Below are 18,598 nucleotides of genomic sequence, written 5' to 3'. Positions count from 1 at the left end.
CTCTACCAGACAGCCTAACTATCTGTAAAATGGGGATAAACATTATCATTGGGATGACAATGACTGTATATCAGAGAATAGGGGAACAGTCTACCAAGCCATGTAATCCCTCATTTACTCAGGACTAAACTAGCCACAACATCTACGTCGTAAGAATAATTACCTCCATCTGCTAGACCACATAGGTACCATGACAGCATGTACCTTCTGCTCTAGAGCACTGAACAGAGGGCATGTTGTAAGCTCAGTGGTCAGATTCCATACAGACGTATTTCCAGTGACTGCTGGGTACAGGCACTACTGGACCCTGTTCCTTCCTATCTCCTACTGTTAAGTTTTCAAACAAACAATTAGCACAAAGGGAAGGAGGGCTAATTAACAAACAGGAACAAACAAACAGCTCTACAAAACCATTTCTGCTCTTTAGTAATTATTAGCCAAGTAATTCATAAGAAGTATTAGTCAGGCCACAGTTTCTCTCTGCCTCCACCTCTCCACCCTTCCTCTTCTCCCAGTCAGGGATTTATTAAAATTAAACAGATTAGATGGAGCTCCTGATACTAAAAACTGTTCGGCGAAGCCTGCGGTGGGGAAGTGCAGAGCAAACACCAGAGACATTTGTCTCTAAATTGCTCTAAATACCTTCTGCAAATGAAATTCTAACCCAGCTGTGTTGAGAGAGAAAATGAGGAATAACTGGTCATTGTCAGCACAGAAGAAGATCAGGCAGTTATAATATTGCACGATATACTGGGGGCTAAGGATCTCTCAGCAACAATAGATTTTGTATCAGGTTACCCCGGGTAATCAGCACAGCTTTTAGGCTCAGCTTTCCCTTGCTTCATTGCTTCGATGATAGAGTTGAAATCCCCAAGCTTTTATGATTAATTACTCCCTGTAGGTCCACATATTTCAAGGAAAAACTCATGGAGCACAGCGGCCAACAGGCTCCAAATTTTAATGCCATCCTGATGGCAGGGCAGGGCAAGCAACATACCTATGTGATTGGAACGTTCTCTAACTGGCACTAGGACAAGCACTGAGAGGATCACACTCAAAATGATGTACCCATGAACTACTTGTCATGACATCATTGCTAAAACACAAGGCTGCCATTCTCTTCTAGGTCCTTTGCTATTCAAGATGAGCAAAGTGGTGCACGTACTTGAACTCTCCATCTCATGACATCAGGTCTCAGGCATCTCAATAAACAGTTCATAACCCCAAACAGAATAATACATATTTCATAGGCTTGCCTACTTTTCAAAACTCAAGATCTTTAGCTATAGAATTTGACAGACCCTGAAGTACTTACAACTTCAATGTGTAAGTGGGTCACTCCCCTCTGAAGTTTGGAGCTTGTATTTTCAGTACCATTCCAACTGCTTAAAGTGCTCCATAGTGCATATAATTAACTCCAAGGTAAGACTGTCCTTATTATTTACATCTTGCAGTAAGGATCTAAGCAATATGGTCCCAGGAGGGTAGCATAATATGGAGTGAACTTCACCTGAAATGCACTGTAAGTTGTGGACTAAAAACTTTAGAAAGAAAAAAAAAAAGAACAAAAGACAGTTCCACTCTGAGTCAGAAAGTAAAATAAATTCTCAGTAGGCAATGGCCAAAGTATGTTCCATCTGTCTAAGACGATATAGGATTTGTCAGGATCTGTTCTATCCCTGCTATAGAAAAGGGCTAAACTCAGTCAGTAGTTTACCATTTCAGCCTGAAAGCCAGGTTGATCCCAAGCTTGACCTTAACCTGACCTTGTTTACTTTCACTAAGTCCTTTGCCCTTCATTTCTCTCTCTGGCTCTCTTCGGAAACATTCGACCTTTTCACCTAGAAGCTGGTCATTGTAAAGCCAATGTCACTGAGGTTAGGACTGACCAACTAGTCCACAACTCTAAACTGTCCTCATTGCAGAAAAGAGCTGGTAGTTAACCCAAAAACTTCCAATGTGTCTTCTGTATTCTACAATTCCACATCTGGTGCCAATATTGCTCTAGTCAGTTTGGAAGAAAAGAGACTGATATTTCTTACAAACTTCAAACCTTTTTTTGAGACAGACTACTTGCTTTGTCCTTAACATCAAATTTTCCATAGCAATACATTTTGGCTTTACGCTAACTCAAGCTCCCTCATTATCACTGAGACCACAAACTTAAGAGTCCATACCTTTCTTCTTCAGAAATGCTCTTCTGGTTGCAAGAGGACTTTGGCGGACTCGTGGATTCTGTAAAAACTTCACTGCTGTCACAATCTGATGAGGGTAGGAGGATTGGAGAAATAGAAGAGAGAAAAGATCCAAGTTAGGAATGGTCAAATTCCTATTTTACATTACGCATTCTGTACTGCAAAGTAAGGCATCGCATCCAACACATGGATATGGTCTGGAGCTGACACTGATCCAACTTTCAGAAATGGTTCAACGAGCATCAGAGTTTGTGGCTCAACTCTAATCAGACAGCAGAATTACGGTATTTCAGTCTAGAAGTTTCTTGTTGAATTACTCTTGGAGCAGCATAACCTGTACAAAAAACTCCCATTAAGATTCTTAGGGGTTTCTGTCATTTATGTTGTGATCTTCTTACCTAAGTTGGCTCCTGTAGTTGAGGGCAACCCTTGAGACAATGCATGTGATCTGTAACAGTAGGCTTACTAGTAAGAACACTTCCCTTCTATCTGACTTAGAGCTCCCTGCAAATTCTAATAGATTAAGGCCTTTACTGCCATCATTCTAATTTACCGAAAGCAATAATCAAACCTCAGCTTTACATGTTTTGGGTCATGTAACAAAAATATCGAAAAAGTCACTTTTCATGACATAAATGGGTAGGTGAGTAGTTAAATTTATGTTCCACACCAGCAGAAATCACAGATTACTTTTGTCTGAAGACTGACTTCTATATCCTTCTTTAAGGTGACAGAGCACTTAAAACAAACCACTTACTCAAACAAAAGGTAAAGTATAGGATACCACTCAACGACAATGGCACTAGTTTTTTTTACATTTTGATCTAGTGCCAGTAAAAGGTATTTAATTTTTTTCTTCATATGGTAGGTCAACTTTACACATACTCTCCTATACTATTACATACATTATTACATGTTGCTGCACTAGTCATTCATTTTACTTTTATGCAAAGACATCTGTTCTGATTGTGGCATCAGGGGGAATAATGTGCCTGAAGTTAACAGCACTTAGGAGATGGACACATCCATGTGAACGAGTGGAAGAGATTACTTCCTTCCTCTAGAGCTAAAAATAACCACGCATATGCATGGAAGAGGTTTTTCTCCCCAAACAGTGGCATAAACCTTCTCCTAAAATGGTGGCATATGCTAGACCAATGTCAGGTAGGTCTTGAAGAGTTTATCTTAAAATACAGTTTCTGGAATTCAGTTTCAAAAAGGTTTTCAAAACTTTTCGCAGCAGAAAAAGGAGGGAAAAAACCAGCATCACTACTGAAATCACTAAGTTTCACTTTGTGTTTGAATCAAACCCTTCGAATATGCATTTCTGGTCAGAGAGCAAAGTTCTGATGGGTTTAATGGCACTTTCAATGTACTCCTCAGTGCATTCCATCAATGTTTTTTTTCTTTTAAATTGCATCTCTTATTTCTTTAAATACATTAATCAGGCTAGTGTAGGCAAAACGGATCCATTGGACAATGCAATAAACATGAATTATCATCTATCCAACACGCATAATGGCTTAAAAATACATAATAGCAGGTGTAGTTTAAATGATTAGTTATTACACCTGTGGTGGGTCTGATTCAATTGGGGAAAATCATCTTTAATAGGTTAAAAGGTTTAGATCACCAGGCTTCCCTTAAAGTGGCTGTAGAGAGGGTATGATGGAGTACGCTGTCATTACTAATTCATTTAAGAAAAACATGGGGGATACAGCAAAGAACAGCATAAACGAGCGAATCCAATTTAAACATCAGGTAAAGCAGAAAACACCTTTTAAAAAAGCATGATAAATGAATTTGGAAGAGAGATGAAATTGACATATTTATTTTAACGGGAATTTGACAAAGTCCCAGCACACTTCAAAGTTGGGAGGATAAAATGAATGGGGTATTTTTAATTCTTTTCCTTTTCTTATTTTCCTTCATTTTTCTCCTTAAGTTTACATTCAGTAATTTTGAACCATAAAATACTGTAGCAAAATACCCCACATAAAGTATACTTCGGTTTCATTTATGTGCACTTGATCTGTCTCCAGCTGAAATGCAGGTGACAGGCAAATCACAGATTTAAACTGTGCTGATATTGCTACGCCAGATGCAGAAATATAAAGCGCCCAAACTAATAACCTCAAGATAATATGCTGAATAAGAAAGATGCCCAAATGAGCAGACCAACAGATATGTGAACATATCAAAACCACTTTCCTTCTAACAATAATTACTTGTTTGTTTCTTCAGAAACTCCTCAACACTCCCTCCCACATTTAGTGAGCTAGAGACACAGACACAAACGGCCTGCAGACCTGCAATTCTGCAAGCTCTCATATTTAATTATCAGTTTTTAAGCATTAAAAAAACCTGTAAGAAATAAGCAGTATTTTTCATTGTGCTATTTCAATTCCAACCATGTGAACATTTTATTGATTCTAAGCCTTCATTAAAACTTATTTTTGCCTTGTAAAAATGTAAACATTTCAGTAGTAAATTTCACTCCAAAATAAACTTCTATTTTATCTCTCCCCTGCATCACTTCCTCCATTATTCACCACATTTTTAATCTTAAAACAAAATAAAATTACAAGCAACAACAAACTTCATAAAAAAGAATCCTGAACATGTATTCCTCCTCCCAATAAACCCATGTTTCTTGTATTTGTGTTTGCATTTACCTCTGAACATTCCTCCTATAGGCTGAGCTGAAACTTCTTCATTTTTATAATTCATCTTGTATACATGAGCAACTTAGGAAGCAATTTTGGCCATGTCAAAATGCCAATATTTTCAACAAAAATACACAAGAACTTTCCTGCCCTCTATGGATCATTTTCTTTGCACAAACAAGGGCAACTGCAGTCCATAATTTAAACAACAGAAAAAGGAGGAGGAAGATGAGAAGACTTTGCAGTCCTGTGTATAGCCAAAAAAAATCATGCAGCAAATAGCACTCTGACTCAGCTGGTAACATCGTTCCATACTATTTCTGTACCATTTGTAACACTTCTCCAAATTTTTATAGTATTAGGACACTGCCAAATAATGTGCATTGTATCACTACTCTGATTCTTAGATCGCCAGCACACACTGGCCAGCAAACTAGTTTTATCTAGTGGATCAGGTACATGTTTCTCTTAGTGAAAGACAGCGTATTTAGATTTTAAAAGCAAGTCAATTCCATAAACTTGCCATCCCACCACCACTTCTCCTGCAGCGATATGATTCACAAAGACGTATTTCTGATTGGGTGGTGGTGGGTGGAATCCTGCAGCAGGTCTTGTCCCACAGTTTCATTTTCTAACGAGAAGATGAATGTAACTATTCATGGATTATATTTGTGCCTGGCCAAATCACATAAATTCAGGCCAAATATTCTGATTCAATGTCAAAGATATAAGATGGAGACAGGAACGTTACTGCAGATGTTGTGGGAGTGCAGCAGGCTGGCAAAATTCTGGGCCAAAGCACGGCACTTTGACGTTATAGCTGAGGTCCCTCATTCCTAATTTCCCTCCCTTTTGTGTTAATGGGGAAGGTAAAGCCAGCCTTATTTCTTACTATGCTCAAAGTTGCAGCCTTTCCAATGAAGCAATCTAAGCTACTTTATCAGTTACTAGCATTAGAAAAATAAACCATGAAATTTAAAATACTGTGGCAAATGCCCACTTTGTACCATCTCAAAAAAACAACAACAACAAAAAACAAACAAAACAAAACAAAACAAATGAATTAACAAAAATGTAAAAGAAAATCACCTTCATCAATAGAAGTTCCACAGGATTTGGTAACAGAGTTCCACATGGAAAACAGAATCAAAAGCCACCAGGAGCGCAGCCCATAAGAGCTCTAATAGATTTCCTAATACTGGGAACCCTCCGTAGGTTATTACTAAACAGCATTTGTTGATAGACTGAGACTTTGAGATGACCTGTGATGTAAAGGTTGGATCTGAATTATACGTTGCAAGGGATGGTATTTTGTCTTTCTGAGTGGATCTGTATCTGTTTAAATGCAACACTTCTTTTCATTAAGCAGAGGCGGCACAGGCCATGAACTATGCACAGACAGTTTACATTACATGTGCGGAAGCAATCAACACTGGCAATATACATGACGTATGTAAAAGAAGTTGGAATTAATTTTTTTCCAGTGTATTAAAAAATAATAATATGGCAGTATCAACAAACACTCAACCTATTTCAGCCAGAGCAGAAGGCCACAGCTATAGGGCAAATGGAACTGATCAATATATTAGCCTACAGCAACACCCCCTCAGTGTACGGCTGTATGTTTGCAAGGCTCAGAAGATTAAATTGTCTGTGAAAGGTTTCTGCACTCCTACTCTAAAGGAGATACCCAGAATCCTGTTAACAAGCATCAGGCTAAAGCCAACTTACGTTTTAACAAGGGCTGACTTAAAAGCCTAGCACTGCAATGAACAAGAAAACCCCTTCAAACAGAAATGCTGCATTTTAGTAAGAAATCAGTGCTCTGCCAGGACTAACTTGACAAATATGGTTATCGGTGGCACACGGAAATAGTTGCAAAGCAGCTGTTAATCAGGGAAACACATCATAGAACGCTGATGCTAGCACTCATGAAAAAATGCAAGGAGCTAATTATGAAGCCATATATCTCACTAAAGAGGCACTGTTCCTTGAGATTCCAGGCAGAGCTCTCTCAGAGTCAGGGTCCTGGGACACTACATACACAATGTTCTCTAACACAAGCTTCCCTCTCCCAGAACAAACCTTTTCCCAATTCAGTGTTCTGGGCCCCGGAATTGCTGTGAAATTCATATTTCACAGAAACAGCTTGTTATTTCTGAAGAAATTATCCGCAGGTCAGTCAGGTGGGAGGAAACACTTTAAAGCTCCTATGATTTCATTGAAATTTTTAAGAAACCGTACAGAACCCCAGGAATTATTTCTGTCGTGAGAGAACCTACAAACCTACGAAGTCTGGCAGATCTCAGTGTCATATCGGGAAAAGTGTAAAAATGCAGCAACAACAATAAAAAACCCCTCACGTAAGACAGAGCAAATAAAAAAAAAATAACAATAGAATTTAAAGCAAGATTCACAGGAGTCTGAACGAGAAAAGAACAAAGGCAAGGAAGAGACGAGCTTCAAACCGTATCTGAGATTAAGAACCCAGAAGTAAAAAAAATGCAGAACGGTAACAAAAAAGCGGTAACACAAGCTAAAAAGGAAAAATCCCGGGTGCCCGGAAACTCAGGCAACTGAGAGTTCGTTCTGTGAACGAAACCCAACTCGAAATCCCCAGCCTGACAGCAGCCAGATGAGAGGTAAGAAAACAAACTCCAGCCGGCCGTCCCTCGCCCCGGAACGAGCGCGGCTCCCCAAGGCGAAGGCGGATGCGGGCCGGGGGCAGGTGACTCTCCCCGCCGCGGGCCGGGAAGGAGCAGCCGGGCAGCGGGGCCTCCCCTCAGGCGGCCGGGGCGGGAGCCGCCCGCCAGCGCGGGGCCAGCGCGCCCCCTGGCCGAGGCCGGCGGCAGGCCCGGCGCGGAGAGGCAGGCTTCGCCCGCCGGCGGAGCCCAAATTAAGTGTTTTCACTCAGTGGGAATGAAATGTTTTGCAAGATGAAACAGAAAGAAAATTGAGGTTTTAGGTAATTACTAGTTGGCATTTACATATCACAGGCTGGTTCAACACCTATTCATTTTCCTCTTTTATTTTCAATTTTTTAAAATTGCTCATTAAAATGAACACATGACAGGGACGGGGGGAAAAATTACTCTTCCTCTTTTTCCTGAGGACTACAAAATCCAGATCTACTTTAAATACATTTATCTATAATTATCACATACAAAAAAGCCTTACTTAATTTACATTAATAGGGTGACCAAAAAAAAAAAATTTTATAAAAGCCGGAAAAAATCCAAGCTGAGCTGTCTTCGTGTCATCTTGTTGTGCCTACTTAGTTCCAGGGACAGCCTCCACCGAGCCAGGACCCCTGCCACTCCCTAAGCATACCGCAATGAGCAGAAGTGAAGAAGCTGAAAAATCTTTGGCGTACACTGCTATCCTATTCCCACCAGTTTCACCCACCAGTTTAGCTACGGAGGCATGCTTTCAGATCCTTGCCTTCCCTTCAACACGCTCTCCCCTCATTTCTTCTACTACTCTCACTACAAAGAGGTGACTCCATATAGTCCCTGTTCTCAACTTCTTTGTTCCAGGAGCCACTTCACACTTCCTCCAGCTGTTCATAAAGGCGTGACCTTTCCACCTTCTTTATACACACAGAACCAGTCTTTCCTCACATAACCTTACCATTTCCAGGGATCCTGATCTGCAGCTCGAATCGGACTTACAGGCTCTCTTTGCTCGGTGGCCTCTCCATTCAGATTCCCATTGTTCAGTCAAATAAATATTTCCTATGCAAAGCCCTTAATTTTCCTGTGCCCTTCAGCATTTTTTAATTTTAACCTTGTGAAAGTCTTATTTAACCCCACAATGCATTCTAGGATACAATTTGTATGAAAAATGCAATATAAAATAAAGTTTTATTATATCATATGTTAAGGACATAAAACATCCCTGATAGAAGTGTACAGGAGCTGACATGATAGACTAATATATTTTAAGGTCTATTGTGTAAATATGTATTTAGGGAATTCTAAAGCATGGTATTATTGACCCAAGTCTCTCTTAAAACACATTGATATATGGAGTAAAAGCCCTTATGAAAAGTAGCAACTTCGTCTGTGTAGTAGTCACCTTTCAAAGTGAAATATCTCTGCCATCTTCAGTTTTTTCTGATTCGATTTAAAACATAGTGGACATCTTGACAAAATTCCTCTCTTTTTAAGAGGAATAATATTCAAGTAATACTTACATGCATAAAACTAAAAAGAACAAGAAACTTTTACATATGCTTTAAAAGAAATGTACAACAACTATTTTTATACACAGAGAAAATGTACTATCTATGTATTTTTTTAATTTCAGAAAAAAATACACCTCCAAATCAGACTTTATAACATTAGGTTTAACACAACACAAACTGTTGCGGGGAAGTGATAAATGCTGGAAAAAACATAAGAAATACGAGCAGAAGAGCAAACTAAATGTATTAAACTAATAATGCAGCCATAATATATGTTAACCAATGAGGAGCATGAACCTGTTTTCTAGAGTTCAAACATTTTAACTTTTTATTGAAAAGATATAATCTCACTTTCAGAGGAAAAATAAACTTTAAAAATTCCCTTTTTGTACTTCTGCCTAAGCTTAAGTTGCAGGCTTCCTATAATCACCAGTACCACCAAAGAAGGTATTGCAGCAAGATGAACAAGGTGGGGGGGGTGTGCAGGGTGCGGGGGGATAACGCTTGCAATCCAACTGGCAGCAAATTATTTGAAGTTCTGTTTATATAAAACCAGCAATAACCTCAGCGCTGAATGTACTGGATCATAGTGGATAATATATGGACTAGAAGGTCAGGGTCTCATGCAAGCGGGTAAGGTATCTAGCTTCCAAGTCTGGGTGAAGCCAGTGTGCCATGATAAAGTTAACAAACTGATTCAACAGGGCCTAAAAAAGATGCCAGAGAGAAGGTGAAAGGTCAAAACTTATTAAGAGAAGCTGATTTTTATAACTTTTCATGACAGTACCCAATTTACACATCTTGCTTCTTCCTTCTTACAGAAGGAAGCTTAGGGATCACTGGGGCTCTGTGCTGTAAAATTAATGCAAGCGTCAAGCTGTTGAGCCGAATCACTCCAATGGAATGTAATGACTCGGTGTCCAAGATGCTCACTACAGCAGAACTAAGATCATTTCAAGGCTCCACAACCAAAAAAAATGCATGATACAGCTTTCAGGGGAGTAGATGGCAGCACCTCCAACTCTTACCTTTTTCACACCTCTCTCCTTATTGCCATTACTAAAGAGTTCAAATATAACAGTTTTTGAAAGAAATCTCTTTTACTCTATTATCTTCACACGTGCAGAACATAAAAAACAATGAAGCTGTAATCTGTTACATTTTCATTCTTTTAACTACAGGGCAGACAAGGACTGCTGGAGTTTCGTTCACATGCTATGGAGCTAGAAGATGACGTAAAGATAGGAAGTCTGTGTCAAGTCTAACAATTGTGCCCGAGTACTTAAAATTGCTATTGAATGGTAAACTCCAGAAGGCAAAAATCAATCGAAGAGATGCACCAGAACAGGATCATTGTTCAGACTTACTTAGATCCTTCTAAGGATCCTTCCAGTCGAGGGACTGGAAAATACTAGTAAGACAATGGTTTAATTTTGTGCAAGGGGATCAAAAGTAGAACCGATCTGTGGAAGATGCGATAAAGATGTTTTAGACTGAAATGACTCAAATGGACAGGAAGCTATTATTCCTTGAACCTGCTATTTCAATAACCCCATTTAACAGAATTCTTAATCCATGGGAAATGTAGATTAGAAAATGAGTGTTTTCCTTCCAGCAATAAAACCCCAAACAATTAGGGGTAAAGTCAGGGGGCTATGATGGCATTATTATGTGGAAGATCTGAATGACAGAATAAATAAGGAAATACTGGAGAAAAGTACTTGGATCACCAGAATCTAACAAACAAAAGGTTTCATGTTGGAAACATTAAAGAAGCTGGAAATTGTGACAGGTGCACAATAAATCATGCAAACCACAGCAGTTGGGAAGTAATAGCAAAAGGAGAAGGACTTAAAACACTGGAAGACCTTTATGTAAATTTAGTATTTTACTTAGGGCTCTTTGGGACAAGAATCGTCCTTTTACTCTGGATTTGCACAGTGCCTGGTGCTGACCTGCACTGGCCTCCTAGACATTTATTACAACACAAATAATAACAAAGACTGAGCAGACCACGCACTTTGTTCCTGCTGTTAATTGCCCCATTAAGGGAAAAACTAAGTAAGGGGCAAGAAATCTGATTGGCCAGAGCTGCCTAGTCTATGGGGATTGCAAGTGGAATAATTTTATAGATTGGAAAGCAGCTGCGTCCCTTGTCTTTGTCCAGTTCTCAACAGAAAGAAGCTCACATCAGAGAATTTCTCCTTCATATGTAGGAACTTGCACGTGCAGCCTCAGAAGCAACGGAGCTTCCCTGCCAACTCTTAGGATGTCTCCTCTACAACAGGAGTGAGACACAATATAAGGGCAAACAGGAGGAACATTTCCACTGTAGCTGTCCATACCATAAATATTCTGCAAACAACGGGTCCACTTCATTTTCCCGTGGGGTCAATTTGGCATTTTTCATGGTTGTTACATTCACTACTTGAAGAAACAAAGCATATAGGTGTCAGGGCAAATTCAGGATGCTGCTCAACCAATACAGCATTGTATGCACCAGAAAATCACATGTACTGATCACCAACTCCTCTTTCTTGAAACACTTGCGTTAAGATCCCACCACCCTAAACTCAGTCAAAACGTCCAAGAGAATTAGTTCTACAAAGAATCATACTCAAGCCAGGGTGCTCCTGCCTAGTTCCTACTCAGAAATTTGAGTTCAAACCAGGAAGGCCTACAAAATTAGAGGAGGTTCAAAATGGCACTTCTACTGTTTTTTGTTTTCCTTAAACCTTGGCACAGCCAGAACTTGTCAGGGACTATTATAATTATACTCTTTATGTGCTGAAAAATTAATAAACAATTACTCACTTCAGGAAAAAAAAGAAAGCAGCCTTATCTTTGACAAATGCCGCAAAAAGCATCAACAATCTCTCTGAAATCTGGGTCCATACCACAGTAAGGGATTAACACCAATGTAAGGATGGCCATTGTTTGCTACGGAGAACTGGCACAACTGAAAGCTTGAGCCTGTAACGTTGCAGTTTTCTCAAGACTCTGCACCTGATCCATAGGCGCTACAAGGCATTTTTCTATCTTTGTAACAGAAGAAACTAGATTCAGTCTTTAATGCTGCTTTGGCCCAAGTACAGGCTGTTCAATCAATTTCTACTAAGCCACAATTGGGGCTTAATAAGTCCAAAATTGGAGATAAGTGTTTGAAATGCACTAGTTTCAATCCTGCTAGGCCAAAAAGAGCTTCCACACTGCTTTCATGGCTGGAAACTAAGGGTTACCTCTACTGTGGTAGGAAGTCAAGCCCAGCTTCCCAGGAAACCATGAGAATGGTAAAAAAATACACGCTTTCCTGAACAAACAGGTGAGACAGCAAACATCTGGGACCTTGATAATTCTTACTGAAATTTATTTACAGCCTAAATCTTGACTAAAACCTGCCATTCAGTTAGTTCTTCCCTAAAATATTGGCAAATTCTATATTAACTTCCTTGAGAATCCAGAGGGAACTCAGGTGCACTTGCACAGAAAGGCTTCCAATTTTCTTTAAAAAATTAAATAAAGTTAAATAAATCCCACATATCCCTTTTTAAGCAGGCCCATGCTACTCAGTCTTCTCCCCACCTTAAATCAATGGTAACCCAATTCAAATGCCTTACAGCTCTGTCTGAGAACTAGTGGAGAGATCAACGCTTTTTATCTTAAGGATTATGGATCGCTACTTGGCTGACTAACATACCCAGCAGCCCATTAGAAATACCACAAAGGGCACACTGTTTCTCCTTCCACCCCTCAGACTTGAGAAAGAAGCATATAAAACTTCACCCCTTCATGTTGTAGTTCTTAGCCTGCCTGCCTTGTTTCATAGTCTAAACATACCAAGATTTATTAACCTTTACAGTAAAAACAAATAAAATAATGATGAAGTAAAAACACAGTGATGTAAGGGCTGCAGCTAGCACCGTTTATCTGTGGAAATCCAATTAGTGCTCAAGTGGCAGAGATACCTGGAAAAGTGCTCACAATCAAATCAAAAAAAGATACAAAAACATTAACCTGATGGCTAAAAACTCCACATTTAAACATTTAAAGTAATAAAGGTGCTTTTATTGAGTATTTTCTATATTTCATTAGGTCCCAAATTGACGAAGAGCCCTAGAGATGCATTTCCTGGGCTTTTGGATCCTTAGACCAAATGCTTGACTTTGTTGTTGTTGTTGTTGTAAAACAAAAAAAGAAAGAGTGTTTCTTGCTAGAATGGCAAACTTCTTTCTGCAGTAGCAACTACAGCAACAATTGCATATGCAGGAAATGCTGAAAAGCCTATGAAGATATTCTTAGATCTGACACATTCATTCTATACTCACCATGACATGAGCAGAAATGTTGTTTGAATTACTTTTGCCTGTAAGAGTATCTGGATTTACCTCTACTGCTGTGCTCTACCAGAAATTCTTCTCTCAAAGCTATCGTCTCATGTCCCTTGGCTGGGAAAGTGACCATATTGATGAGACAGTTGCTAGGAAGACAAGTACCCACTCTACACCTTGACAGTCTCAGAAAAGAAGATAGGAACTGAATAAATAATGAGATTTCCCAAGCCCCTAGCAGTAGGACCCTCAGATTAGGTCTGCTTACAAGACTTAGAGAAAAAGCACACAGTACAATGTCTGCGCTCTATCTTTCTGAATACTGTGACTCTGCTGCTTTTTGTCAGCATTGAATTCACTTAAATTTATGAAAAGAGGAATCAGGAGAGAGTCACTGTCAACAAACAGAAGACCAAACTTCTGAGTAAAAATTTTCTTCATCTCACTAAAACCACTGAACAGGAGCCAATAATACTTCATAAGTTTGGGAACATCTAATAGAACCTTACCCGTTGGTCTGTGTAGCGTTCGCTACATATATCAAGGTGCCACGATTAGATCACTGGTCGGCCCGGACCAGGGAAAGAGACAGATAACACACACAGCGTGAGCGCCAACTTCTGCCTTTTATTGCGCAGTCAATTCCTTTTATACTAACAAGGGTAGGTGGGATTACAGATACGTCATAAGGCTGCGACTAACCCTCCGTCTTTCTGTGACATCGCGAGATCTTCCAAACGCCGAACCCTACAGGTCTGCTTATAGCAAAACGGTACACTTGCTTCCGGTATAAATTTATGCATGCTGCTCTTACGCTTTACACAGAGGAGCTGAGTATATGCATTCAGAATAGACTGCATTAAATGCAAAATAAAATGTACTTAAGTTCTATTCCAAGGTAAATTAACTGAGTTAAAAGAAGCAAACTTCCTTGAACTACACAGAAAGTGTATTTATATTTATATTTCAGAAAGATTTTGTATTTTGTCCATTTATTTTTAAAAGTCCAAAAGTCTTAACTACCTTTCTAGGAAGAAGATTTCATGACAGATTGCTGTCAGGATTTTTACCTAATGCTATTCCTTAACTTCCTTTTTTTGTAATATGAATCTACAGCTCAGAAATGAATTTAAGACTTAAGAATATCATATGAACAGCTTGGATTGTACTGGGTACCAGAAAAATAGTCATTTCCTGACTTCACTGTTTCACTGGGCTGCTGCTCACACTCATATGTTCTGAACTGGCTGGCCCTATGTGTGGTATTCTCTTTCTACAGAGAATATTCATGAATCAGCTTTTAGATGCCAAAGAGTACAACCTCTCTTCAGGGAGCAATTTCTATGTCTCTTTAACTTTTGTGTTTGGGATGTAGCAAATTATAAAGAGGAATGTGATACCTAGAATTTGCACACTGAAATGTAAAATATTTAAAATAAAAAATTGAGGACAAACCCCCTATATCCAACAGATTCAACACAGCAACGTTTAGATTCCCCTCCTCTCCATCCCCTGTAATCAACAGGGATGAGTACTGGGTAAGAATCAGTGGTGAGAGACCTCCTGCTCCTGTCTGGAGTATGAAGAGTCCTGGTTTATTATTCTGCATTTGCATGTGGCAGCAAATGTGTAAATGCTTTAATAATACAAAAATCCCAATAGAGTGGAGGAGGAGGATATGAAAGAAAGAAATACAAGGACATTTACTTTCCTGCGAGTGAGATAGAAAGGAAAAGAGAGAAAGAAGATGACACGATAAGGGACAAAGCAAGCTTTCTGGGGTATATCTGGAAAAAGCTAGAAGAGAAATCATTAGGAAGTCCATAGTGCATCTACAGTGATACAGTGCGGATCAATTCATTTAACACTGCCCTGTACATTTACAGAAAAGTACTTTTGATATAATAAAGGCTCATAAACACACAGAAATTGGGTTAGACCTGTTTCGAATTCCTGCCAAACAATGGTTCAGAAAAATGAAGCTCTATTTTAATTAGCTCGACTCAAGAGTGATTTGATAACAGCAGATGCTGTCTGGATGCTTTCAGCTTGATGGGCTCCACATACATGAACTTAAGAGTGGCTTTGATGCAATTAGATATCTCTCTCTCCTTTAACATGTGTTAAGCTGAACCAATGGCTTGTGTCTATTTAACATCTTGAACTAGAAGTATATTGACACTCTTCCTCATTCTTCTCCAAATGAGTGGAGCTAAAGCGAAGAGAAGGCAGCTTATTTGAGGCTTACCCATGCAGTTTCAGCAACTTGAGGACAGAAGGGAAAGGGCACCAATACACTACCCACAATGTAATATTAAGGTCTTAACACTAGATCTGTTTCTACCACAAACCACGTTTCCTGAAATGTAATTTTAACATGCTTGGTCAGTCCCACTCAAAAAAACTGCCCTATCAATTGCTGCTTCAACTTATGTCATTTTCTGTAAAAACACGAGGGACTCAATAATAATTCCACACACCCCTTTTACTCCTGTATCCCCAGAAGATAGTCCATACACACACTGCACCATTAGAGTAGCTTCCCTTCAGTCATGGCACAGCTCTCCCACCTGCTGTCCACTATTTTCTTTTAGAGACAACTTCTTCCATTCCTGGAAATATTTGTGCATTGACATCTTAGAGAACCCTTTGCCTTTCTAAAGCGATCTACCTACCTCACTCTGTAGCCATGAAGTACAGGCATTTGCTAAAGGACACATGCAACATAGGAGCTGCTTTAATGCATCAGGGACAAGGCTAATAGGAGGTCTTGATTTGTTAATTATCTGTCAGTTTGTCACAGCTGGGCTGCAAGGAGTGGGTGAGGGGGAATCTTTCTGCTTGGTTCTTTCTTTAAATGCTGAATTAGGCTGTCAAAACCTTCATCCCACCACAAGAGGCTGTGAAAAGAAGAGCCAGACTATCCTTTTCTTCCTCCTTTTCCCAGCAGGATATGCTGCTTCAGATGTCCTACCCTCCTACCATGTCTCTGGAAATGTATATGGCATATATAAAATGACCTTCACACCATCACACCATGCCCAGTTTAGTCAAGGGACATTAGCAGACCTGAGCATGATAAATCAGAGAGGAAATCCCAGTGCCAGGGGAGCACGCAGGAGGCACTTATTCTGCAAGGAGTCCTAAAGTTGCTACCTGCTTGAATCAGCAATTTCAGAGCGGGGTTTTGGAAGGCAGAAAGCTTGGCCCCAGCGAGAGTGAACAGATAGATATACATGGAGTTACAGAGATAAAGAGGTGGAGTAGTGGCAAGATTCCCTTTCTTCTTACATCTCTGCCCCATGTAATCCTCTAAATAGGGGGAAAAGTTCAGGCTGTGAAATGGGATAATGCATGGAATACCCCCATGGAGACAAATCTAGAAAAGCAGAAAGCAGGCTGTGATACAGCAGTAGAATTTACTATAAATGCTTATGCCTCTTAAATCCAGCTAAATGTGGCCGTTAAGCCATGAGAGCCTAGGGAGATCCCCACCCACTCCTCTGTTTTCCCTGCAGGCCACGTCCAGAGCATCCCAACACTCAAGTCCTCTCCTCAACAGGCCCTGGATTATGAAAAATCCCCTGCAGGAGCTTCCCACATGCAACAGACACACCCCTTTTCTACCACCAGCGATGCTTCTCCCTTTCAGGTGTGGGAGGCTCAAAATTTATTCCATGTACACACAGGTACTGCCTGCTTGAGATGGGAAAATTGAGGGCATTCAGCTCTGGCTTTGTACAGGTGATCAGCAGGTATGAAGTCACCTGAACTGGTAAAAATGACCATGTGCATTCCCCTAGTCCATTGAAATATTAAAAAACCCACAGTGTCTCAAGTTAACAATTGTTTATTTTACACTTACGATAGCCAAGGAGCACATACATACAGTCAGTACACCAGTCAAATTCTCAAAGCAATTTTCTTCTGTGGACCATCTTCTCCTATAGTTTGACAAAACTGGTGCTTTTCATCTTTTGAGCTAGAATCCCTTAGAACCAGCATTTCATTTTCTAGTGCAATCCACCTACCAGTATACAGCATGTCAGCTGTAAGGGTAGAATAAGAGCTACAGTGTCCTCAGCTTGTAGACCTGAGCACTAAAATAAATGATACATTTTTGCGCTGACAGTCCTACCTTCCAGGGATGGGGCCCACTGAGAAATCCACTGGGGACAAAATAACTGTCTTTATCTTTCATCACATAAAGCTAATAGATCCATTTCAGGCAACATTTGCAGAGCTTGTCCCTGGAAAATAAAATTTGCTAAAGCACTGCTTCTCAAACTTTATGCAAGCTTGACTCCTTTTTGCACTCATCTGTTGTGGTGGCTCATCCCACATTCCTCAGCTGAGATGGCAGCAAGTTCCTTCAGGAAAATGAGAGTTAATACAATAAATGCTAACTCTTCAAACTAGGAGGAACAGAACTCCTAAGAGCAATTACAAGTAGAAAGCTATTTACTGGCTAGTGACTTTGCGACTTCCTTTGAAGCCTTTTGCGTCCCTTTGGGGGTTATAACCTAAGTCTGAGAAACACTGCTTTAAGGAACTTAACTATAAAGAGACATAGCACTGGTGATGACAATGTGATGACATAGCATTGCTCCCCACCCCACACCTACATAAGAGTTTAGGAGCAACTTCCCAGCAGGTCCTGGTGGCCTCAGCCCCTTTGCCTTCAAAAGCTCTGCCCTACAGTGATACAGACTCATGGGTGTTGAGATGATGCTTGAGATAAAGACCCAGTAGCATTGATAATACAACCAATGCAGCAGTCAGCATTAATTATTCCAAACTACTATAGGGCAAGGCCTGTGTCTCTTAAAACATCTGTCTCTCAATCTTCTGGTCTTTAATAAAATCACCCTCCCAGCCATAGGGTGTAACTGGAATTGCACATACGCATGTGCATGCAAAAACATAAATGCATAAGGAGAGATTCAGGTCCTCATTAAAAAATGGAATAAATAAGAATTCACCAAGGAATTCTGCCAGAGTCTGATTTCCAGATCTGGTTTTGCTGCATTCTTGCCCACAGTCTGCAGAGTTCTGGGTGCCTCCCTATCCTTCTCCAGCTGCACAGTCCTCTTCAAATTCAGACTTCTTGCACCTATAATTACTAGGTGCCCTGTGCCAGGCTCCTTTAATTAACCAACCCAACTCTTCTCCCTTTGGGATCAGACTAAGCTCTTTTTTATTAGTTCCATCATTAGTTCCATC

General features: G+C 40.0%; 1 protein-coding gene across 1 annotated transcript in view; it reads right to left on the bottom strand.

Annotated features, from left to right (window-relative positions):
* PEX14 (peroxisomal biogenesis factor 14) overlaps nucleotides 1-18,598 on the bottom strand; it is a 78,759-nt gene that overhangs the window by 38,957 nt on the left and 21,204 nt on the right. The window contains exon 3 of the mRNA XM_075027384.1: nucleotides 2,178-2,262. Within this exon, the coding sequence (XP_074883485.1) occupies nucleotides 2,178-2,262 (85 nt within the window). The remainder of the gene's footprint in view (nucleotides 1-2,177; nucleotides 2,263-18,598) is intronic.

Source organism: Buteo buteo, chromosome 5 (assembly GCF_964188355.1).
Source record: "Buteo buteo chromosome 5, bButBut1.hap1.1, whole genome shotgun sequence".
Lineage (NCBI taxonomy): Eukaryota > Metazoa > Chordata > Aves > Accipitriformes > Accipitridae > Buteo > Buteo buteo.
This window is presented reverse-complemented; position numbering and strand designations above follow the sequence as displayed.